The 25,446-nt window shown below is 42.2% G+C and overlaps 1 protein-coding gene across 1 annotated transcript in view; it reads left to right on the forward strand.

Moving 5' to 3' along the window:
- The window catches only part of LOC139759408 (glutamate receptor ionotropic, delta-1-like), a 471,351-nt gene that overhangs the window by 230,378 nt on the left and 215,527 nt on the right, over positions 1-25,446 (forward strand). The window contains exons 5-6 of the mRNA XM_071681492.1: positions 9,445-9,683; positions 11,101-11,285. Of these exons, the coding sequence (XP_071537593.1) occupies positions 9,445-9,683; positions 11,101-11,285 (424 nt within the window). The remainder of the gene's footprint in view (positions 1-9,444; positions 9,684-11,100; positions 11,286-25,446) is intronic.

Consider the following 25,446-nt stretch of genomic DNA (forward strand, 5'->3'; position numbering starts at 1 on the left):
AGGGAAGATGCCAGGGTGTGAATCAATGGTTAGAAACCAGGGTGTGAATCAGAGGGTGAAAGCCAGGGTGAGAGAGAGGGAAAAAGCCAGATTTTCGGTATGAGAGAAAAAAACCAGTGTGTGGGTCAGAGAGTAGAGGCCAGGGCGTGAATCAGAGGGAAGAAGCCTGAGTGTGGATCAGTGGGTAGAAGCCAGGGTGTGAATCAGTGGGAAGAAGCCTGGGTGTGGATCAGATGGAGGAAGCCAGAGTGTGGATCAGTGGGAAGAACCTATGGTGTGGATCAGGCACTAGAAGACAGGGTTAGTGAGAGGGAAGAAGCCAGGGTGTGAATCAGTTGGAAGATAACATAATGTGGATCAGTGGGTAGAATCCAGGGTGTGGATGAGTAGGTAGAAGTCAGGGTCCGGATCAGAGGGTAGAAGCCATTGTGAGTGAGAGGAAAATAACCAGGGCGTGAATCAGTGGAAAGAAGTCAGGGTGTGGATTAGTGGGTAGAAGCCAGGGTTTGAATGAGTGAGAAGATGCCAGTTTGTGGATCAGAGGGCAGAAGCCAGGGCGTGAATCAGTGGGAAGAAGCCAGGGTGTGGATCAGTGTGTAAACGCCAGGATGTGAATCAGTGGGAAGCTTTGATGCGGATCAGTGGGTAAAATCCAGTGTGAATCGGGGGGAAGAAGCCACGGTGTGGATCAGAGGGTAGAAGCCAGGGTGTGGATCAGTGGGAAGAAGCTAGGGTGTGGATCAGAGAGTGGAAGCCAGGGTGAGTGATAGGTAAGCTGCCAGGGTGTGGATCAGTGGGTAGAAGTCACGTTGATCAATGGTTAGAAGCCAGGGTGTACATCAGAGGGTGAAAGCCAGGATGAGTGAGGGGGAAGAAGCAAGATTTTCGGTCTGAGAGAAGAAACCAGTGTGTAGGTCAGAGAGGAGACGCCAGGGTGTGGATCAGTGGGAAGAGGACATGGTGTTGATCAGATGATAGAAGTCAGGGTGAGTGAGAGGGAAGAATCCAGGGTGTGGATCAGTGATTTAAAGTCAGGGTGTGAATCAGTGGGTAGAAGGCTGAGTGTGGATGAGTGGGTAAAAGCCTGGGTGTAAATAAGTGGGAAGAAGCCAGGGTCTGGATTAAAGGGTAAACGCCAGAGTTTGGATCAGTGGGTAGAAGCCAGGATTTGGATCAGAGGGTAGAAGAAAGGGTGAGTGGGCGGGAAAAAGCCAGGGTGTGAATCAGTGATGTATTTGGGTGTGAATCAGTGAGGATGTGCCAGGGTGTGGATCAGCGAATAAAAGCTAAGGAGTGGATCAGTGGGTAGATGGTAGTGAGTGGATCAGAGGGTAGAAGTCATTTGTGAGTGAGAGTAAAATAGCCAGGGCGTGAATCGGTTGGAAGAAGCCAAGGTTTGGATCAGTGAGTTAAAGCCAGGGTGTGAATCAGTTGGTAGAAGCCTGAGTGTGGATAAGTGGGTAGAAGCCTGGGTGTAAATAGGTGGGAAGAAGCCAAGGTGTGGAATAAAGGGTAGACACCAGAGTTTAGATCGGTGGGTAGAAGCCCGGATGTGGATCAGAGGGTAGAAGAAAAGGTGAGTGAGTGGTAAAAAGCCAGGGTGTGAATCAATGGGGATGTGTTTGGGTGTGAATCAGTGGGGTTGTGCCAGCGTATGGATCAGTGGGTAGATGTCAGTGTGTGGATCAGAGGGTAGAAGTAATTAGTGAGCGAGAGTAAAATATCCAGGGCGTGAATCAGTTGGAAGACGTCAGGGTTTGGATCAGTGAGTAAAAGCCAGGATGTGAATCAGTGGGTAGAAGCCTGGGTGTGGATCAGTAAGTATAAGCCAGAGTGTGAATTAGTGGGAAGAAGCCAGGGTGTGGATTAGAGGGTGGAAGCCAGATTAAGTGATAGGAAATATGTCATTGAGTAGATCAGTGGGTAGAAGCCAGGGTGTTGATCAGTGCAAAGTTGAGTGAGAATGAAGAAGTGAATCAGTGGGAAGAAGTCAGGGTGTGGATTAGAGGGTGGATGCCAGATTGAGTGATAGGAAAGATGTCATTGTGTGGATCAGTGGGCAGAAGCCAGGGTTTTGATCAGTGGAAAGATACCAGGGTGTGGATCAGAGGGAAGAAGCAAGGTTGAGTGAGAGTGAAGAAGGCAGGGCGTGAATCAGTGGGAAGAAGCCAGGGTGTGGATCAGTGAGTAAAAGCCGGGATGTGAATCAGTGGGTAGAAGTCTGGCTGTGGATCAGAGTGTAGAAGGCAAGGTGTGGATCAGTGGGAAGAAGCCAGGGTGTGGATTAGAGGGTGTAAGCCAGGTTGAGTGATAGGAAAGATACCAGGGTGTGTATCAGTGAGTAGAAGCCAGGGTGTGGATCAGTCGGTAGATGTCATGGTGTGATCAGAGGGTAGAATCCATTGTGAGTGAGAGGAAAATAGCCAGAGCGTGAATCAGTGGGAAGAAGCTAGGGTATGGATCAGAGGGTAGAAGCCAGGGCGTGGATCATTTGGTAGAAGTCCGGGTGTGGATCAGAGGGCAGAAGCCATTGTGAGAGTGAGGAATATAGCCAGTACGTGAATCAGTGGAAAGAAGCCAGGGCATTGATCAGTGGGTAGAAGCCAAGTTGTAAATCAGTGGAAACCAGCCTGTGTGTGGATTAGTGGGAAGAAGCCAGGTTGTGGATCAGAGGGTAGATGCCACGGTGAGTGAAAGGGAAGATGCCAGGTTGTGAATCAATGGTTAGAAGCCAGGGTGTGAATCAGAGGGTGAATGCCAGGGTGAGAGAGAGGGAAGAAGCCAGATTCTCGGGATGAGAGAAGAAGCCAGTGTTTGGGTCAGAGAGTAGAGGCCAGGGCGTGAATCAGAGGAAAGAAGCCCGGGTGTGGATCAGTTGGTAGAAGCCAGTGCCTGAATCAGCGGGAAGAAGCCTGGGTGTGGATCAGTTGGTAGAAGCCAGTGCCTGAATCAGCGGGAGGAAGCCAGGGTGTGGATCAGTGAGTAAAAGCCGGGATGTGAATCAGTGGGTAGAAGTCTGGCTGTGGATCAGAGTGTAGAAGGCAAGGTGTGGATCAGTGGGAAGAAGCCAGGGTGTGGATTAGAGGGTGTAAGCCAGGTTGAGTGATAGGAAAGATACCAGGGTGTGTATCAGTGAGTAGAAGCCAGGGTGTGGATCAGTCGGTAGATGTCATGGTGTGATCAGAGGGTAGAATCCATTGTGAGTGAGAGGAAAATAGCCAGAGCGTGTTTTCTGTGGAAGGTATTAAGAATATATGGTGTGGGAGGCAAGTTGTTAGAAGCAGTGAAAAGTTTTTATCGAGGATGTAAGGCATGTGTACGTGTAGGAAGAGAGAAAAGTGATTGGTTCTCAGTGAATGTAGGTTTGCGGCAGGGGTGTGTGATGTCTCCATGGTTGTTTAATTTGTTTATGGATGGGGTTGTTAGGGAGGTGAATGCAAGAGTTTTGGAAAGAGGGGCAAGTATGAAGTCTGTTGTGGATGAGAGAGCTTGGGAAGTGAGTCAGTTGTTGTTCGCTGATGATACAACGCTGGTGGCTGATTCATGTAAGAAACTGCAGAAGCTGGTGACTGATTTTGGTAAAGTGTGTGAAAGAAGAAAGTTAAGAGTAAATATGAATAAGAGCAAGGTTATTAGGTACAGTAGGGTTGAGGGTCAAGTCGATTGGGAGGTAAGTTTGAATGGAGAAAAACTGGGGGAAGTGAAGTGTTTTAGATATCTGGGAGTGGATCTGGCAGCGGATGGAACCATGGAAGCGGAGGTGAATCATAGGGTGGGGGAGGGGGCGAAAATCCTGGGAGCCTTGAAGAATGTGTGGAAATCGAGAACATTATCTCTGAAAGCAAAAATGGGTATGTTTGAAGGAATAGTAGTTCCAACAATGTTGTATTGTTGCGAGGCGTAGGCTATGGATAGAGTTGTGCGCAGGAGGGTGGATGTGCTGGAAATGAGATGTTTGAGGACAATGTGTGGTGTGAGGTGGTTTGATCGAGTAAGTAACGTAAGGGTAAGAGAGATGTGTGGAAATAAAAAGAGCGTGGTTGAGAGAGCAGAAGAGGGTGTTTTGAGATGGTTTGGGCACATGGAGAGAATAAGTGAGGAAAGATTGACCAAGAGGATATATGTGTCGGAGGTGGAGGGAACGAGGAGAAGTGGGAGACCAAATTGGAGGTGGAAAGATGGAGTGAAAAAGATTTTGTGTGATCGGGGCCTGAACATGCAGGAGGGTCAAAGGAGGGCAAGCAATAGAGTGAATAGGATCGATGTGGTATACCGGGGTTGACGTGCTGTCAGTGGATTGAATCAGGGCATGTGAAGCGTCTGGGGTAAACCATGGAAAGCTGTGTAGGTATGTATATTTGCGTGTGTGGTCGTGTATGTATATACACGTGTATGGGGGTGGGTTGGGCCATTTCTTTCGTCTGTTTCCTTGCGCTACCTCGCAAACGCGGGAGACAGTGGGAAATATATATATATATATATATATATATATATATATATATATATATATATATATATATATATATAAAAGCTGGTGACTGAGTTTGGTAAAATGTGTGAAAGAAGAAAGTTAAGAGTATATGTGAATAAGAGCAAGGTTATTAGGTACAGTATGGTTGAGGGTCAAGTCAATTGGGATGTAAGTTTGAATGGAGAAAAACTGGAGGAAGTAAAGTGTTTTAGATATCTGGGAGTGGATCTGGCAGCGGATGGAACCATGGAAGCGGAAGTGGATCATAGGGTTGGGGAGGGGGCGAAAATTCTGGGAGCCTTGAAGAATGTGTGGAAGTCGAGAACATTATCTCGGAAAGCCAAAATGGGTATGTTTGAAGGAATAGTGGTTCCAACAATGTTGTATGGTTGCGAGGCGTGGGCTATGGATAGAGTTGTGCGCTGGAGGATGGATGTGCTGGAAATGAGATGTTTGAGGACAATATGTGGTGTGAGGTGGTTTGATCGAATAAGTAACGTAAGGGTAAGAGAGATGTGTGGAAATAAAAAGAGCGTGGTTGAGAGAGCAGAAGAGGGTGTTTTGAAATGGTTTGGGCACATGGAGAGAATGAGTGAGGAAAGATTGACCAAGAGGATATATGTGTCGGAGGTGGAGGGAACGAGAAGTGGGAGACCAAATTTGAGGTGGAAAGATGGAGTGAAAAAGATTTTTTGTGATCGGGGCCTGAACATGCAGGAGGGTGAAAGGAGGGCAAGGAATAGAGTGAATTGGATCGATGTGGTATACCGGGGTTAACGTGCTGTCAGTGGATTGAATCAGGGCATGTAAAGCGTCTGGGTTAAATCATGGAAAGCTGTGTAGGTATGTATATTTGCGTGTGCGGACGTATGTATATACATGTGTATGGGGGTGGGTTGGGCCATTTCTTTCGTCTGTTTTCTTGCGCTACCTCGCAAACGCGGGAGACAGCGACAAAGAAAAAAAAATATATGTATATATATATATATATATATATATATATATATATATATATATATATATATATATATATATATATATATATATATATATATATATATATATATATATATATATATTATCCCTGGGGATAGGGGAGAAAGAATACTTCCCACGGATTCCTCACGTGTCGTAGAAGGCAACTAGAAGGGACCGGAGCGGGGAGCCAGAAATCCTCTCTTGCTTGTAATTCTAACTTTCTGAAAGGGGAAACAGAAGAAGGAGTCACGCGGGGAGTGCTCATCCTCCTCGAAGGCTCAGATTGGGGTGTCTAAATGTGTGTGGATGTAACCAAGATGTGAAAAAAGGAGATATAGGTGGTACATTTGAGGAAAGGAACCTGGATGTTTTGGCTATGAGTGAAACGAAGCTCAAGAGTAAATGGGAGGAGTGGTTTGGGAATGTCTTGGGAGTAAAGTCAGGGGTTAGTGAGAGGACAAGAGCAAGGGAATTAGTAGCACTACTCCTGAAACAGGAGTTGTGGGAGTATGTGATAGAATGTAAGGAAGTAAACTCTAGATTAACATGGGTAAAACTGAAAGTTGATGGAGAGAGATGGGTTATTATTGGTGCATATGCACCTGGACAAGAGAAGAAAGATCATGAGAGGCAAGTGTTTTGGGAGCAGCTGAATGAGTGTGTTAGTGGTTTTGATGCACAAAACCGGGTTATAGTGATGGGTGATTTGAATGCAAAGGTGAGTAATGTGGCAGTTGAGGGAATAATTGGTATACATGGGGTGTTCAGTGTTGTAAATGGAAATGGTGAAGAGCTTGTAGATTTATGTGCTGAAAAAGGACTGGTGATTGGGAATACCTGGTTTAAAAAGCTAGATATACATAAGCATACGTATGTAAGTAGGAGAGATGGCCAGAGAGCGTTATTGGATTTACGTGTTAATTGACAGGCGCGCGAAAGAGAGACTTTTGGATGTTAATGTGCTGAGAGGTGCAACTGGAGGGATATGTGATCATTATCTTGTGGAGACGAAGGTGAAGATTTGTATGGGTTTTCAGAAAAGACGAGAGAATGTTGGGTGAAGAGGGTGGTGAGAGTAAGTGAGCTTGGGAAGGAGACTTGTGTGAGGAAGTACCAGGAGAGACTGAGTACAGAATGAAAAAAGGTGAGAACAAAGGAGATAAGGTGAGTGGGGGAGGAATGGGATGTATTTAGGGAAGCAGTGATGGCTTGCGCAAAAGATGCTTGTGGCATGAGAAGCGTGGGAGGTAGGTTGATTAGAAAGGGTAGTGAGTGGTGGGATGAAGAAGTAAGATTATTAGTGAAAGAGAAGAGAGAGGCATTTGGACGATTTTTGTAGGGAAAAAATGCAAATGAGTGGGAGATGTATAAAAGAAAGAGGCAGGAGGTCAAGAGAAAGGTGCAAGAGGTGAAAAAGAGGGCAAATGACTGTTGGGGTGAGAGAGCATCATTAAATTTTAGGGAGAATGAAAAGATGTTTTGGAAGGAGGTAAATGAAGTGCGTAAGAGAAGGGAGCAAATGGGAACTTCAGTGAAGGGGGCTAATGGGGAGGTGATAACAAGTAGTGGTGGTGTGAGAAGGAGATGGAGTGAGTATTTTGTAGGTTTGTTGAATGTGTTTGATGATAGAGTGGCAGATATAGGGTGTTTTGCTCGAGGTGGTGTGCAAAGTGAGAGGATTAGGGAAAATGATTTTGTAAACAGAGAAGAGGTAGTAAAAGCTTTGCGGAAGATGATAGCCGGCAAGGCAGTAGGTTTGGATGATATTGCAGCGGAATTTTTTAAAAAAGATAGGGGAACTGTATTGTTGACTGGTTGATAAGGTTATTTAATGTATGTATGACTCATGGTGAGGTGCCTGAGGATTGGCGGAATGCTTGCATAGTGCCATTGTACAAAGGCAAAGGGGATAAGAGTGAGTGCTCAAATTACAGAGGTATAAGTTTGTTGAGTATTCCTGGTAAATTATATGGGAGGGTATTGATTGAGAGGGTGAAGGCATGTACAGAGAATCAGATTGGGGAAGAGCAGTGTGGTTTCAGAAGTGGTAGAGGATGTGTGGATCAAGTGTTTGCTTTGAAGAATGTATGTGAGAAATACTTAGAAAAGCAAATGGATTCGTATGTAGCATTTTTGGATCTGGAGAAGGTATATGATAGAGTTGATAGAGATGCTCTGTGGAATGTACGAAGAATATATGGTGTGGGAGGCAAGTTGTTATAAGCAATGAAAAGTTTTTATCGATGATGCAAGGCATGTGTACGTGTAGGAAGAGAGGAAAGTGATTGGTTTCAGTGAATGTAGTCTCACGGCAATAGTGTGTGATGTCTCCATGGTTGTTTAATTTGTTTATGGATTGGGTTCTTAGGGAGGTGAATGCAAGAGTTTTGGAAAGAGGGGCAAGTATGCAGTCTGTTGTGGATGAGAGAGCTTGGGAAGTGAGTCAGCGCTGGTGGCTGATTCATGTGAGAAACTGCAGAAGCTGGTGACTGAATTTGGTAAAGTGTGTGAAAGAAGAAAGTTAAGAGTAAATGTGAATAAGAGCAAGGTTATTAGGTACAGTAGGGTTGAGGGTCAAGTCGATTGGGAGGTAAGTTTGAATGGAGAAAGACTGGAGAAAGTAAAGTGTTTTAGATATCTGGGAGTGGATCTGGCAGCGGATGGAACCATGGAAGGGGAAGTGAATCATAGGGTGGTTGAGGGGGCGAAAATCCTGGGAGCCTTGAAGAATGTTTGGAAGTAAAGAACATTATCTCGGAAAGCAAAAATGGGTATGTTTGAAGGAATAGTGGTTCCAACAATGTTGTATGGTTGCGAGGCGTGGGCTATGGATAGAGTTGTGCGCAGGAGGGTGGATGTGCTGGAAATGAGATGTTTGAGGACAATATGTGGTGTGAGGTGGTTTGATCGAGTAAGTAATGTAAGGGTAAGAGAGATGTGTGGAAATGAAAAGAGCGTGGTTGAGAGAGCAGAAGAGGGTGTTTTGAAATGGTTTGGGCACATGGAGAGAATGAGTGAGGAAAGATTGACCAAGAGGATATATGTGTCGGAGGTGGAGGGAACGAGGAGAAGTGGGAGACCAAATTGGAGGTGGAAAGATGGAGTGAAAAAGATTTTGAGTGATCGGGGCCTGAACATGCAGGAGGGTGAAAGGCGGGCAATGAATAGAGTGAATTTGATCGATGTGGTATACCGGGGTTAACGTGCTGTCAGTGGATTGAATCAGGGCATGTAAAGCGTCTGGGGTAAACCATGGAAAGTTCTGTGGGGCCTGGATGTGGAAAGGGGGCTGTGGTTTCGGGCATTATCAAATGACAGCTAGAGACTGAGAGGGAACGAATGGTGCCTTTGTTGTCTTTTCCTAGCGCTACCTCGCACACATGAGGGGGAGGGGGATGTTATTCCATGTGTGGCGAGGTGGCGATGGGAATAAATAAAGGCAGACAGTATGAATTATAGACATGTGTATATATGTATTGTCTGTGTGTGCATATATATGTGTACATTCAGATGTATAGGTATGTATATTTGCATGTGTGGACGTGTATGAATATACATGTGTATAGGGGTAGGTTGGGCCATTTCTTTCTTCTGTTTCCTTGCGCTACCTCGCAAACGCGGGAGACAGCGACAGAGCAAAATACATATATATACATACATATATATATATATATATACATATATATATATATATATATATATATATATATATATATATATATATATATATATATATATACGAGATGGGAGGATTTCCAGCCCCCCGCTCCCTCCCCTTTTAGTCGCCTTCTACGACACGCAGGGAATACGTGGGAAGTATATATATATATATATATATATATATATATATATATATATATGGGTAAAAACTTGTTAAATTTTTCTCTCACGTATAAGTCATTTTGATTAAACAGCGTGATTCAAATATGAATGATAACTGAAGATGTTTAGATTTTATTTGTGGGGCGTTTAAATGTTGCCTTAATTCGCACCAGCTTCGAGATTCATGCGGAGCCCGACCGATCCTTTGGCGACGAGAAGGACGGCATCTTCACCGGGATGATTGGCCAGCTCCAGCGGGAAGAGACGGATTTCACCACTATAGTGGCGCCCACACCAGGACGACTCAAGGTCGTTGAGTACCTCCGTGGGTACCCTGCTGATATGATGGTTATCACGTCTCTGAAGCCTGCACTCCTACCAGCACATCTGGCGTTGATCAGACCATTTTCTGGTAACGTTTTACTTCTTACATTGATTTGCTGAAATCCTATATGCAGAGGATTTGAGGTTACACAGAAAAGATTGGCTTGGATCTACTTGGGATGATCCCGGCGAAGTCGAGGATCTCCTATATTTGCTTAACGTCTAGATCACGTAATAAACAGCCCAATGCGGGTTCCTATTTCCCGGAGACCATTCCAGCAATATATTAAACCTCTTATTCCCCTCACTTTAGATGCACTATTTCTGCTCCCTTAGGATCTTCAAATGACAATTTCATTCCCATCATTTGGATTTCTTGTGTTCTGTTTCTCTTCTTCCCTTGGTAGGGGGGTTTGGGGGGGTGATAGTTTTTCTTTTTGGGGGATGGGGGGTGGTTGGGGGTTAAGGCTGCCTTATTGGTTTTCTTGTACGGCTTTTCTTCTGAATCTCCTTCTAACCAACTCTGTTTTGTGAGGTGAGATGAGGCCCACGTTCGTTTTTCAACAAAACTTTTATCTCTTCCATCAGGTTTGATTACTCTCATTCTGATTGTTTTTGCATGAGGGACTGAGTATATCGAACTTGGAAACTTTCTCTTCCTCTTGCATGTCATAAGCCTTTATTTCCCTTGAAGTCATTGCTATGCTCTTCTTTATATATTAGGCTTTCATGAAATGACCGGTGCTGATTGGAATTTATCTTCAAGTCATAAACTTTTCTACTCCTTAACCAAATGCTCCTCCATTATCTTCTGTAATGCAACCATTCCTCCCTGATTCCGGCCTGAGCTGTCTGTATCTAAATCTCTATCTGATAAAGCTGCTCCTTTTGGGACCCTCCTAGATCCACTCTGATTGGCTCCACGTCTAACTCTTCTTCCTCCGAACATCCTCCTATTGAACCTATGTCCTTCCCACAACTTCCTCAAACAAAATTTCTGAGTTCACTCTCAGGAACTGGTAGGCAAGGAGTATGAGATGGATGCCATATTTCCTTATAATGGTATTCATCCAGAAACCCATAACTTCCCTTAATTCAGCCCATTCTTAGAAGATAAGACCATTCTAACCATCCTAGATATCAACCAATTTTTTTGCTTTTGTTGTCTCTAAAGGCTTGGATATTTTCCATACTTCTTACTTCGTTAGACACAGTCACAATTCCTTCTTTCAGATCACCAATTTTCTTTCCGCGGTACAAGTTCTGCTGGCGATCTTTTCTCCTGTATGAGCCATCTTTAGTCCTTCTTTATCAGAAATTTGTGTTATGCTTTTGTCGTGACCTTCGACATCTCTATAGTATTCTACAGGATGTTGTCATTAATCTTGGGAAATATGTCATGATTTTGTTCCCATTTTCTGGTAAGATAAGTTCTTCCGAAATAAATGAAATGCTTATATTATCAGGTAATTTACAGACTCAGTCTATATAACCACCTCTATCAGGAGCACTATGGATGGCGATGGTGATGAGTGTGGTCGCTTGGGGCGTGATCCTGTGGCTGCTGCAGAGGGCATGGTGGTGGGTGGCAGGAGGACGTAGGGTTTGGTTCAACACCGCTCTCCTGTACGGCTGGGGCGCCTTACTGGATCAGCCGCCATCAGTACCCTCCATCAACACGTCAGGAAGGGTAAGTGTTCCTCACACTAGACGGTGGAGCTTATTGTTTCTTCTGCTGATAATGTCTAGTACGTCTCCCAATATATTACTTCTCTCTGAAACAAAGTTGTCTAATGATGTTCTTACTAGTCCTGTCTCATACCTAACTATAACCTCCACTCACGATTCCGGTTCAAAGGTGGTGTTTGTGCTTATTCCAACATAAACACAGCTGTTGCACGCCACAAGGACCTTGAGTCTCCAAACTTTGATGTTATGTCACTTAAGGTCTGTCCCCTACCAACACATTTCCTCTGCTCCGCCTATTGCTCTCCTGATTCTACAAATTTTATATCCTTCGACTGTTTAAACTCCTGCCATGAGACTGTAACATCCTTTCATCCGCAAACTCAGATCCTCTATCTCGGGAGTTTCAACGTTCACCATAGGGAATGGTTAGATGGATCGAAGACCTCACGTTCTCCATTCTAAATGATTTAGAGCAAATTGTCTCCCACTGTACCCATATATCTGACCGCTGTGACCAATTTACTAATATTCTGGATCTATTTTTCACCTCTAGTCCATCTCCCCGGAAATGCACAATCTCACCCCAATTGGTTCATCTGATCACACTTTACGCTAAGCGTAAATACTGGCACCTGAACAAAGCAGACAGGAATAACTTACACAACTTCTTTTCTGATTTTCCTTCAGAAATTACTCTTTCTTGTGTAGTGATGCTTCTGTCGCCGCCAGACGCAAAGGAATGGTTATTCTTGCGGGAATGAAAGCATTTACTCGCTCTTTCTCCAAGACTACTTTTTCAACCAAATCATGGTTCAACCGTTCTTGTTCTGAGAACATTACGACAAGGGGTTAAGGATATTGAGCTTGAAAAGCTTTCTTCCTCGGGCTCCCATTCATCTTTTATCACTGCCCGTAATCACTGCAAGCATGTTATCCGTTAAGCAAAGCGTTCCTTTATTCAAAGGAAGTACGATAACCTCTCCTCGTTATCCACTGATAGGTCTTTCTGGTCTCTTGCTAAGGGCAACTCTAACAACTTCTGACTCTCTACCTTTCCTTCACTTTTTCGTTCTGAAGTTACCATAGCTGTCTCTCCCGTACACAAAGCAACTCTCTTTGGTTCCCGTTTCTCTTCTAACTCCACCTTGTATGACCCTAATTTTTCTTCACCTCCTGATGCTCCTCTTACTAATTCTACGCCTCTTCCCGTTATCTCTTTTCGGGTTGCCCGAAAAGCGCTTCTTTCTCCGGACACAAGCGAGGCATATGGTCCTGTTGGCATTCATCCCCATGTACTGAGAAAGCCTTTCTCTAAATTTGCACCTGTGCTTGCTCGTCTCTTCCACTTCTGCTAAAATCTAAGACTTTTCCTTCTCCTCGGAAACATTCTTTGATACATCCCATTCCTAAGCAGGGTGACCGATCTGACCCCTCAAACTATCATCCTACTGCTTTGAAATCCACCATTTCCAAAGTCTTCTCTCTGATCACCAGCATGACTTCCATGAGGCGAGATCCACTGGTGATATTCTTTCCTATCTTACTAATGTCTGGTCATCATCACTGAGAGATTATAGGGAGTCATATATAGTTGCCCTTGACATATCTAAGGCTTTTGACTGGGTGTAGTATTGGGGTCTCATCTCTAGACTCCCCTCTTTTGGCTTCCTTCCCTCACTTTGCCCCTTCATATCTAGCTTCCTCTCCAGCCGCCCTATCTCTGTGGTTGTTGATGGATCAGCCTCCCTACTCTTCTCCATCAACAGTGGTGTCTTTCAAGGTTCTGTCCTATCCCCTACATTTTTCTCTTTTTCAACGATTTCCTCTCCTCCACATATTATCCAAAGCACTCAAGCTGATGACTCAATACTGCATCAATCCACATCCTTTAATTCTGCTCCCTCTTTTCTCACTCGATCTGTATCTCGTATTGACACAGCTTTCTCGATAAACTCAGACTTTGATAGGATATCTTAGTGAGGTACACAAAATCTTGTTAAGTTTAATGCCTCCAAGACCCAATTTCGAAAACTCCTCACAATACTCGTCTCTCCTACGACCGTTCTGTAATTCCACCTCTTGACTCAATTGATATACTGTGTATTACTGTAACATCCACTCTTTCTTGGAAACCCCACATTATGGGAATAGCTAAGTCTGCCTCTGAGAAACTGGATTTCCTGTTTAGATGTCGAAACTTCTCTTCTTAGCAATTGCTCCGTTTATACAAGGGACTAATTCGTCCTTGTATAGAGTACTGCTCTCACATTTGGTGTGGTTCTAGCTCTCTATCCTTACTTGACATAGTTGAGTCGAAAGGGGTCCAACTTATAGATTGTCTCAGGCTAACTTTAAAAGATGACAACGAGCGTATCATAAACTTATTATTTTACAAATTTTTATCAACAATAAAATTATCCAATTTGTATAGACCTTCTCTTATATTAAGATTATAATTCTTTGTGTATTTGATAATAGAAGATTCAATGATATTTCTCGTGGTACTGGAGTTAGAGTTAATAACTGAATGGCAATACTCCAGTCAATACAATGATCATAATTTTTAACGTGATTAAACAAGGCATTTGATTCTTGTCCTGCTCTTATACTATATTCATGTTGCTTAAGTCTAACAGAACAATCCTTACCAGTCTGCTCAACATAAAACTTATCACAATTTCTACATGGCAGTTTATAGATGCATCCAGGGGAATTTTCTGATGAGTTCTTAATTAAGATATTCTTCATAGTATTATTGTTGCTGAAGGCAACATTTACATAAAAGGATTTAAGCAACAAGGGAAGTAAAGTAAAATGTTTGTCAAAAGGGAGAACTAAAAGATTCTTGATGTCAGTGGGAGGTTTGGGTTCACCGCTATAGAATGTTTTCTTTGGTAACTTAAAGGATTTATCAATGAAAGAGCTAGGGTACTTTAACTTAGATCCAATAGAATATATCTTCTCAAACTCATTATCAATTAACTCTGGACTGCGAATACGTAGTGCCCTAGGGAACATGAATTGAAATGATGATAATTCAACTCTGTCTTGTTGAGATGCGTAATAATGGATATATGAGCATACATTGGTAGGTTTTCTGTATATGCTAAACTTAAACTTCTTTCCTTGCCTATGGATCATGCAATTTAAGAATGGCAACATACCATCATTTTCATTTTTTACAGTAGATTTGATGGAAGGTACTAAATTGTTAAGTAAGGGGAGAAATGTTTGTAAATTTTCATTTGTTGGCCAAACACAAAGAACATCATCTACATACCTAAACCAAATTGCATTAGAAGGTAAGATGTCCTTTAGTAATTTTGTTTCAAAAAAATTCCATATAAAGTTTGCGTAGCACAGGTGAAAGCGGGTTACCCATTGCCATACCAGATTTTTGAGCATAATATTCTCCACTTAATTGAAATACACAGTCTTTTATACACAATTTTATCAGTCCGATGAAAACAGACCTTGATACAGGTAGTTGGATATCATTCAAAACATCAAATAGATATTCTAAAAGGTCATCAACTGGAATTTTTGTGAACAGTGAGAAAATATCGAAGCTATCAAGTTTGAAATCAAAATTAACATTGATCTTGTTAAGCTTTTTATCTAAATCTACATAGATCATGATATAAGAATTTGATATCATACTCACTAAAGGGCATACTAAAGAAACTAACCATTTTGACAATTTATATGTGATGGAGCATACTGAACTCACTATAGGTCTTGTTAGGAAATTTAGTCAATTGTTTTGATAAGTCCATACATATATGGCAATGAAGGGGACAAAAATAACAAACTTTTGATAAGAGAACCATTACCTTTCAAGAAATCCTTCAGTTCTGTATTGAAATAACAATTAACTGCTGCAAGGGGATTCTTACTGAGTTTAGAATATGTTGTGTCATCATTTAAAAGATCATTAATTTCAGATAAATATTTACTCCATGCTCACCAACGTGAGACGAAGGGTATAAGTAGTATATGAATAGTCATTTCCCTGTAGGGAAGATCATACCCTAGCGGTAGCGCTCCCGCCTGTTGCACAGGGGTCCAGGGTTCGATCCTAGCTGTTGGAGGTTTGTTTGTTCAATGAAGGTGCGCGTTCATATGCACTTTGGTCGTATTCATTTACCTCCGCGTTGTACAGTTAGGTTCAGTAAAACGCTATCTGCTGACTATGTAAGCCTGATTGGAAATGACCGGTGTAGACCCCGTTGCTCACCAACGTGAGACGAAGGGTATTCGAGTACATATTATTCGAATAGTCATTTCCCTAGTAAGGGCGATCACAGCCTAGCGGTAGCGCTCCAGTGTGTTGCACAGGGGTCCCGGGTTCGATCCTGGCTGTTGGAGGTTTGTATGTTCTTTGAAGGTGCACGTTCATATGCACTTTGTTCGTATATATATGTATATATATATATATATATATATATATATATATATATATATATATATATATATATATATATATATATATATATATATATATATATATATATATATATATATATATATATATATATATATATAATTCATATACTTATATATATTATACTTTGCTGCTGTCTCCTGCGTTAGCTAGGTAGCGCAAGGAAACAGACGAAAGAATGGCTCAACCCACCCACATACACATGTATATACATACACGTCCACACACGGACATATACATAACTATACATTTTAACGTATTCATATAAATACATACACAGACATATACATATCAACACATGTACATAATTCATACTTGCTGCCTTTATTCATTCTCGTCGCCACCCCGCCACACATGAAATAGCATCCCCCCTCCCCCGCGAGGTAGCACTAGGATAGGACAAAACGCTACATTCGTTCACACTCAGTCTCTAGCTGTCATGTGTAATGTACCGAAACCACAGCTCCCTTTCCATATCCAGGCCACACAAAAATTTCTATGGTTTACCCCAGACGTTTCACATGCCCTGGTTCAATCCACTGACAGCATGTCCACCCCGGTATACCACATCGTTCCAATTCACTCTATTCCTTGCACGCCTTTCACCCTCCTGTATGTTCAAGCCCCTATCACTCAAAATCTTTTTCACTCCAACTTTTCACCTCCAATTTGGTCTCCCACTTCTCGTTCCCTCCACCTCTGACACATATATCCTCTTTGTCAATCTTTCCTCATTCATCCTCTGCATGTGACCAAACCATTTCGATACACCCTCTTCTGCTCTCTCAACCACACTCATTTTATTACCACACATCTCTCTCACCTTTTCATTACTTACTCGATCAAACCACCTCTCATCCATAACATTACATACTTGCCCCTCTCTCCAAAGCTCTTGCGTTTACTTCCCTAACAACCCCATCCATAAACATATTAAACAATCATGGAAACATCATGCACCCCCGCCGCAAATCGACATTCACTGGTAACCAATCAATCTCCTCTCTTCCAACTCGTGCACATGCCTTACATCGTCAGTAAAAACTTTTCACTGCTTCAAGCAACTTACCTCCCACACAATATACTCATAATACCTTCCACAAAGCATCGCTATAAATTCTATCATATGCCTTCTCCAGATCCATAAATGCTGCATACAAATCCATTTGTTTTTCTAAGTGTTTCTCACATACATTCTTCAAAGCAAACACCTGATCCTCACATCCTCTACCACTTCTGAAACCACACTGCTCATCCCTAATCTGATGTTTTGTACATTTCTTCAACCTCTCAATCAATACCCTCCTATATAACGTCCCAGGAATACTCAACAAACTAATATCTCTAATTTTCACATCCACCTTTATACCCTTCCTTTGTACAATGGCACATGTATTCCACCAATCCTCAGGTACTTCATCATGAACCATACATAAATTGAATATCCTCACCAACCAGTCAACAAAACAGTTACCCCCTTTTTGATAAACTCCATTGCAATACCATCCAAACCCGCTGCCCTGCGACTTTCATATTCTGCAAAGCTATCACTACTTCTTCCCTGTTTACTAAACCATTCTCCCTGACCCTCTCACTTATCTCACCACCTCGATCATAACACCGTCTATCTGCCACTCTATCATCAAACAGATTCAATAAACCTTCAAAACACTCACTCCATCTCCTTATCACTTCACCACTACTTATCATCACCTCCCCATTATCCTTGGATGATAGGGGAGAAAGAATACTTCCCACGCATTCCCCGCGTTTCGTAGAAGCGACTAAAGGGGACGGGAGCGATGGGCTATAAACCCTCCCCTCCTTGTATTCAAATTTTCTAAAAGGGGAAACAGAAGGAGTTATGCGGGGAGTGCTCATCCTCATCGAACGCTCACGTTTGGGTGTCTAAATGTGTGTGGATGTAACCGAGATGAAAAAAAAAAGGAGATAGGTAGTATGTTTTGAGGAAAAGAACCTGGATGTTTTGCCTCTGAGTGAAACGAAGCTCAAGGGTAAAGGGGAAAAGTAGTTTGGAAATGTCTTGGGAGTCAAGTCAGGGGTTGGTAAGAGGACAATAGCAAAGGAAGGAGTAGCAGTACTCCTGAAACAGGACTTGTGGGAGTATGTGATACAGTGTAAGAAAGTAAACTCTAGATTGATATGGGTAAAACTGAAAGTGGATGGAGAGAGATGGGTGATTATTGGTGCATATGCACCTGTCATGAGAAGAAAGATCATGAGAGGCAAGTGTTTTGGGAGCAGCTGAGTGAGTGTGTTAGCAGCTTTGATGCACGAGACCGGGTTATAGTGATGGATGCTTTGAATGTAAAGACGAGTAATGTGGCAGTTGAGGGTAGAATTGGTGTACATGGGGTGTTCAGTGTTGTAAATGGAAATCTTGAAGGGTATGTAGATTTGTGTGCTGAAAAGGATTGGTGATTGGGAACACCTGGTTTTAAAAGAGGGATATACATTAAGTATATGTATGTAGGATGGTGATATGGGCCAGAGAGCGTTATTGGATTACGTGTTGATTGATAGGCGCGTGAAAGAACTTTGGATGTTAATGTGCTGAGAGGGGCAATTGGAGGGATATCTGATCATTATGTTGTGGAGGCGATCAGACATTATCTTGTGGAGGCGAAGGTAAAGATCTATAGAGGTTTTCAGAAAAGAAGAGAGAATGATGAGAGTGATGAGAGTAAATGAGCTTGGAAAAGAGACTTATGTGAAGAAGTACCAAGAGAGATTGAGTACAGAATGGAAAATGGTGAGAGCAAATGACGTAAGGGGAGTAGAGGAGGATATATTTAGGGAAGCAGTGACGGCTTGCGCTAAAGATGCCTGTGGCATGAGAAAGGCTGGGGGTGGGAAGATTAGAAAGGGTAGTGATTGGTGGAATGAAGAGTAAGATTGTTAGTGAAGAGAAGAGAGAGGCATTTAGAAAATTTTTGCAAGGAAATAGTGCAAATGACTTGGAGATGTATAAAAGAAAGAGGCAAGATAGCATGAGAAAGGTGCAAGAGGTGAAAAAGCGGGCAAATGAGAGTTGGGGTGAGAGAGTATCAAAAGATGCTTTGGAAGGAAGGAAATAAAGTGCGTAAGACTAGAGAACAAATGGGAACACCGGTGAAGGAAGCTAATGGGGAGGTTATAACAAGTAGTGGTGATGTGAGAGGGAGATGGAGTGAGTATTTTGAAGGTTTGTTGAGTGTGTTTGATGGTGGACTGGCAGATATAGGGTGTTTTGCTCGGGGTGGTGTGGGAAGTGAGCGGGCTGGGGAGAGTGGTTTGTTGGGCGGGGGGGGCTGTGTTGTTAACTGGTTGGTGAGGATGTTCACTGCGTACGTGGTTCGTGTTGGGGTGCCCGGGGATTAGCGGGGTGCATGCGTGGTGCCGTTCTGCGGGGCAGGGGGGGATAAAGGTGAGTGTTCAGGTTGCGGAGGTATGGGTTTGTTGGGTGTTCCTGGGAAGTTGTGTGTGTGTGTGTGTGTGTGTGTGTGTGTGTGTTTGGAGGGGGGGAGGGGTGGAGGGGGGGAGGGGTGGAGGGGGGGTGTTGATTGAGAGGGTCGGGGCGTATGCGGGACGTCGGATTAGGGACGAGCAGTGTGGTTTCGGAGGTTGTAAAGGTGTGGATAAGGTGTTTGCTTTGGAGGGTGTATGTCAGAAGTGCTTGGAGGGACGGATGGTTTTGTGTGTGGCGATTTTGGGTCTGGAGAAGGCATGTGGTGAGGTTGATGGAGATGGTTTGTGTAGGGTGTTGAGAGTGTGGGGTGTGGGAGGTGAGTTGCTGGGGGCGGTGAAAGATTTTTATTGGGGATGTGGGGCGTGTGTGCGAGTGGGGGGAAGGGGGGGTTATTGGTTCTCAGTGAATGTCGGTTTGCGGCAGGGGTGGGTGATGTATCCATGGTTGTTTAATTTGCTTATGGATGGGGTTGTTAGGGAGGTGAATGCAAGAGTTTTGGAGAGAGGGGCAAGTATGCAGTCTGTTGTGAACGAGGGGGCTTGGGTAGTGAGTCAGTTTCGCTGATGATACAGCGATCGTGGCTGATTCGGGAGAGAAACTGCAAAAGTTGGTGATTGAGTTTGGTGGGGTGAGTGAGACGGAGAGCTGAGAGTGGGTGTGGGTGGGAGCGGGGTTGTTGGGTTCGGTGGGGTTGGGGGACGGGTTGATTGGGAGGTGGGTTGAGTGGAGGGGAGCAGGAGGAGGTGGGGTGTTCTGGGTGTCAGAGGGTGGATTTGGCGGCGGATAGAACCGTGGGGGCGGAGATGAGTCACAGGGTGGGTGGGAAAGGGACGTTTCTGGGAGTGTTGAAGAATGTGTGGAAGGCGAGAAAGTTATCTCGGGGGGCGGGAGTGGGTGTGTTTGGGTGGGAGTGGTGGTGGTGGTGGTTCCAACAGTGTTGCGTGGTTGCGGGGCGTGGGCTATGGATGGTGTTGTGCAGAGGAGGGTGGATGTGTTGGAGGTGGGATGTCTGGGGGCAGTGTGTGGTGTGGGTTGTGGGGTGGGGGGCTGTGGTGATGGGAGGAGTGTGGTTGAGAGAGCAGAGGGTGGTGTGTTAGGGTGGTTTGGTCACGTAGAGGGGGGGGGGGGGAGGGTTGACGGGGATTATGTATGTTTCAGAGGTGGGGGAACGAGGAGAGGTGGGAAACCAAATTGTAGGTGGAGGGATGGAGTGGGGAGGATTTTGGGCGGTCGAGGCCTGAACATGCAGGAGGGTGAGGGGCGTGCAGGAAATGGAGTGAATTGGAACGATGTGGTATACCGGGGTCGACGTGCTGTCAATGGATTGAACCAGGGCATGTGAAACGTCTGGGGTAAACCATGGAAAGTTTTGTAGGCCTGTTTGTGGAAAGGGAGATGTGGTTTCGGTGCATTACACATGACAGCTAGGGACTGAGTGTGAACGAATGTGGTTTTTGATGTCTTTTCCTAGCGCTACCTCGCGCGCACGCGGGTGGAGAGGGGTGCCATTTCATGTGTGGTGGGGTCGCGACGGGAAAGGATGAAGGTTGCATGTATGAACATGTACATGTGTATATATGTATGTCTCTGTATGTATATGTATGTATACGTTAAAATATATAGGTATGTATATGTACGTGTGTGGGCGTTTATGTATATACATGTATGTGTGGATGGGTTGGACCATTCTTTCGTCTGTTTCCTTGCGCTACCTCGCTATCCAAGTTAAGTTACGATTTGGACTTCTTAGGAAATGCCTTGACGAGCAAGTGATGCCAAAATCTGTCTTACCCCAGCGATTGTTGCAGCTCTCTGGTCGATCATTTGAAGAATTCCAGAACATCATTTTAATGACATATCAAATTAAAGAAGATTGAAATGGAGGAGGCTTTTCTTATTACAAGAGAGAAGAAACGTGCCTTTCAAATGGCTATACCGACAAATTGGAAGAACCAGATGTTGGACTATTGCTATGATAAATTAAGAGGTGAACACAATAGGCTACAAATAAAACTGAATTGTAAGTTGGAGCATCTTACTGAAAACAGTGACTGGACTAAGAAACACAAACTCTTCTTTTATGATAAACCTGTCCAACAAACAACTAGACAGGGATTCCTTGTGTGCTTTAGGCTATGGATTAAGTTTTGTGTGCTCTAGCAGGGAAGCCAGCTGTGTTGATGTAAAGTCTTTTTGCAATTTCGAGAAGTACAGTAAATTATCTAATGATGAAATTGATATCTGTAAGGGTTTAGTGTATGCCAGTTTGTCAAAACCAGAGGATCCTAATTGCCCTAAAAGATTTGTAAGAGCTATTAACATTTAAAGAAAATAATGATACACACATTACTAAAGCAGATAAGGCTAACACTGTTGGGATTATGGACAAAGGTAATCATATGTCTTAAATGGATGATCTTTTAAATGATGACATGTTTTAAACTCAGTAAAAATCCCCTAGAAGCAGTTAATTGCTATTTCAATAAAGAACTGAAGCTGTTGTTGAAAGGTAATGGTTCTCTTATCAAAAGTTTATCATCCTTGTCCCCTTCACTGCCATATATGTATGGACTTATCAAAACACATAAACAGATTTTCCAGCAAGGCCTAGAGTGAGTTCAGGAGGCTCCATCACATATAAATTGTCAAAATGGTTAGTTTCTTTAGTAAGCCCTTTAGTGGGTAAGGTATCAGATTCTAATATCATGAACAACGTAGATTTATTTAACAAGCTAAACAATATCAATGTTAATTTTGATTTCAAACATGTTAGCTTTGATGTTTCCTCACTGTTCACAAAAGTTCCAGTTGATGGCCTTTTAGAATATTTATTTGATGTTTCCAATAATATTCATTTACTTGGTACGATAAAATTTTGCATAAAAGACTGTGTATTTTAATTCAATAGAGAATGTTACCCTCTTTCACCTGTACTAAGTAATCTTTATATGGAATTCTTTGAAACAAAGTTACTAATGCAATTTGGCTTAGGTATGTGGATGATATTCTTTATGTTTGGCCAACAAATGAAAATTTACAAACATTTCTCCCCTTACTTAGGAATTTAGTACCTTCCATCAAATTTACTGTAGAAAATAAAAATAATGGTATGTTACCATTATTAGATTGCAAGATACATAGGCAAGGAAATAAGTTTAGTATTTACAGGAAACCTACCAATGTATGCTAATATATCCATCATTACTCATCTCAATATGACAGAGTTGAATTATAATCATTTCAATCTATGTTCTTTAGGGCATTACGTATTTGCAGTCCAGAGTTTATTGATGACGAGTTTGAGAAGAAATATTCTGTTGGATCTAAGTTAAAGTACCCTAGATCTTTTATTGACACCAAAAAATCTTTTAGTTCTCCCTTTTGATAATAATCTTACTTTACTTCCCATGTTGCTTAAATCCTTTTATGTAAATGTTGCCTTTAGCGACAATAACACTATAAAGAATATCTTAATCAGGAACTTACCAGAAAATTCTCCTGGATACATCTATAAATTGCCATGCAGAAATTGATAAGTTTTATGTTGGGCAGACTGGTAAAGATCTTTCTGTTAGACTTAAGCAACATAAATATAGTATAAGCGCGGGACAAGAATCATATGCCTTGTTTGATCATATTAGAAAATACGATCATTGTATTGACTGGAGTAGAGCCATCTCAGTTATTAACTCTAGATCCAGTACCACGAGAAGTATCAGTGAATCTTCTATTATCAAATATACAAAAAATTATAACCTTAATATTAGTATATGTTTTTACAAATTGGATAGCTTTATTGCTGATAAAATCTTTAAACAATATAAATATATATATATATATATATATATATATATATATATATATATATATATATATATATATATATATATATATATATATATATATATATATATATATATATATATATATATATATATATATATATATATATATATATATATATTATAAACAAATTAAACAACCATGGAGACATCACACACCCCTGCCGCAAACCTACATTCACTAAGAACCAATCACTTTCCTCTCTTCCTACACGTACACATGCCTTACATCCTCGATAAAAACTTTTCACCGCTTCTAACAACTTGCCTCCCACACCATATATTCTTAATACCTTCCACAGAACATCTCTATCAACTCTATCATATGCCTTCTCCAGATCCATAAATGCTACATACAAATCCATTTGCTTTTCTAAGTATTTCTCACATACATTCTTCAAAGCAAACACCTGATCCACACATCCTCTACCACTTCTGAAACCACACTGCTCTTCCCCAATCTGATGCTCTGTACATGCCTTCACCCTCTCAATCAATATCCTCCCATATAATTTACCAGGAATACTCAACAAACTTATACCTCTGTAATTTGTTTAATTTGTTTATGGATGGGGTTGTTAGGGAGGTGAATGCAAGAGTTTTGGAAAGAGGGGCAAGTATGAAGTCTGTTGGGGATGAGAGAGCTTGGGAAGTGAGTAAGTTGTTGTTCGCTGATGATACAGCGCTGGTGGCTGATTCATGTGAGAAACTGCAGAAGCTGGTGACTGAGTTTGGTAAAGTGTGTGAAAGAAGAAAGTTAAGAGTAAATGTGAATAAGAGCAAGGTTATTAGGTACAGTAGGGTTGAGGGTCAAGTCAATTGGGAGGTGAGTTTGAATGGAGAAAAACTGGAGGAAGTGAAGTGTTTTAGATATCTGGGAGTGGATCTGGCAGTGGATGGAACCATGGAAGCGGAAGTGGATCATAGGGTGGGGGAGGGGGCGAAAATTCTGGGAGCCTTGAAGAATGTGTGGAAGTCGAGAACATTATCTCGGAAAGCAAAAATGGGTATGTTTGAAGGAATAGTGGTTCCAACAATGTTGTATGGTTGCGAGGCGTGGGCTATTCATAGAGTTGTGCGCAGGAGGATGGATGTGCTGGAAATGAGATGTTTGAGGACAATGTGTGGTGTGAGGTGGTTTGATCGAGTAAGTAACGTAAGGGTAAGAGAGATGTGTGGAAATAAAAAGAGCGTGGTTGAGAGAGCAGAAGAGGGTGTTTTGAAATGGTTTGGGCACATGGAGAGAATGAGTGAGGAAAGATTGACCAAGAGGATATATGTGTCGGAGGTGGAGGGAACGAGGAGAAGAGGGAGACCAAATTGGAGGTGGAAAGATGGAGTGAAAAAGATTTTGTGTGATCGGGGCCTGAACATGCAGGAGGGTGAAAGGAGGGCAAGGAATAGAGTGAATTGGAGCGATGTGGTATACCGGGGTTGACGTGCTGTCAGTGGATTGAATCAAGGCATGTGAAGCGTCTGGGGTAAACCATGGAAAGCTGTGTAGGTATGTATATTTGCGTGTGTGGACGTATGTATATACATGTGTATGGGAGTAGGTTGGGCCATTTCTTTCGTCTGTTTCCTTGCGCTACCTCGCAAACGCGGGAGACAGCGACAAAGCAAAAAAAAAAAAAAAAAAAAAAAATAAAAATATATATATATCTTTCTTTCTTTCATACTATTCGCCATTTCCCGCATTAGCGAGGTAGCGTTGAGAACAGAGGACTGGGCCCTTGAGGGAATATCCTCACCTGGGCCCCTTCTCTGTTCCCTCTTTTGGAAAAAAAAAAAAAAAAAAAAAAAAAAAAAAAGTGATATATATATCCTCCCCTCTCGTTTTTCTTTTTTTTTTTGATTTTCTAAAAGAAGGAACAGAGGGGGCCAGGTGAGGATATTCCAAAAAAAGTCCCAGTCCTCTGTTCCTAACGCTACCTCGCTAACGCGGGAAAGGGCGAATAGTTTAAAAGAAAAAGAAAAAGATATATATATATATATATATATATATATATATATATATATATATATATATATATATATATATATATATATATATATATACATATATATATATATATTTTTTTCTTTTTGATTTTCCAAAAGAAGGAACAGAGAAGGGGGCCAGGTGCGGATATTCCCCCAGAGGCCCAGTCCTCTGTTCTTAACGCTACCTTGCTAACGCGGGAAATGGCGAATATTTTGAAAGAAAAGAAAGATATATATATATATATATATATATATATATATATATATATATATATATATATATATATATATATATATATATATATATATGTATATATATATATATATATATTTTTTTTTTTTTTTTCTTTCTTTTTGCTTTGTCGCTGTCTCCGGCGTTTGCGAGGTAGCGCAAGGAAACAGACGAAAGAAATGGCCCAACCCA

Source organism: Panulirus ornatus, chromosome 33 (genome assembly GCF_036320965.1).
Source record: "Panulirus ornatus isolate Po-2019 chromosome 33, ASM3632096v1, whole genome shotgun sequence".
NCBI lineage: Eukaryota > Metazoa > Arthropoda > Malacostraca > Decapoda > Palinuridae > Panulirus > Panulirus ornatus.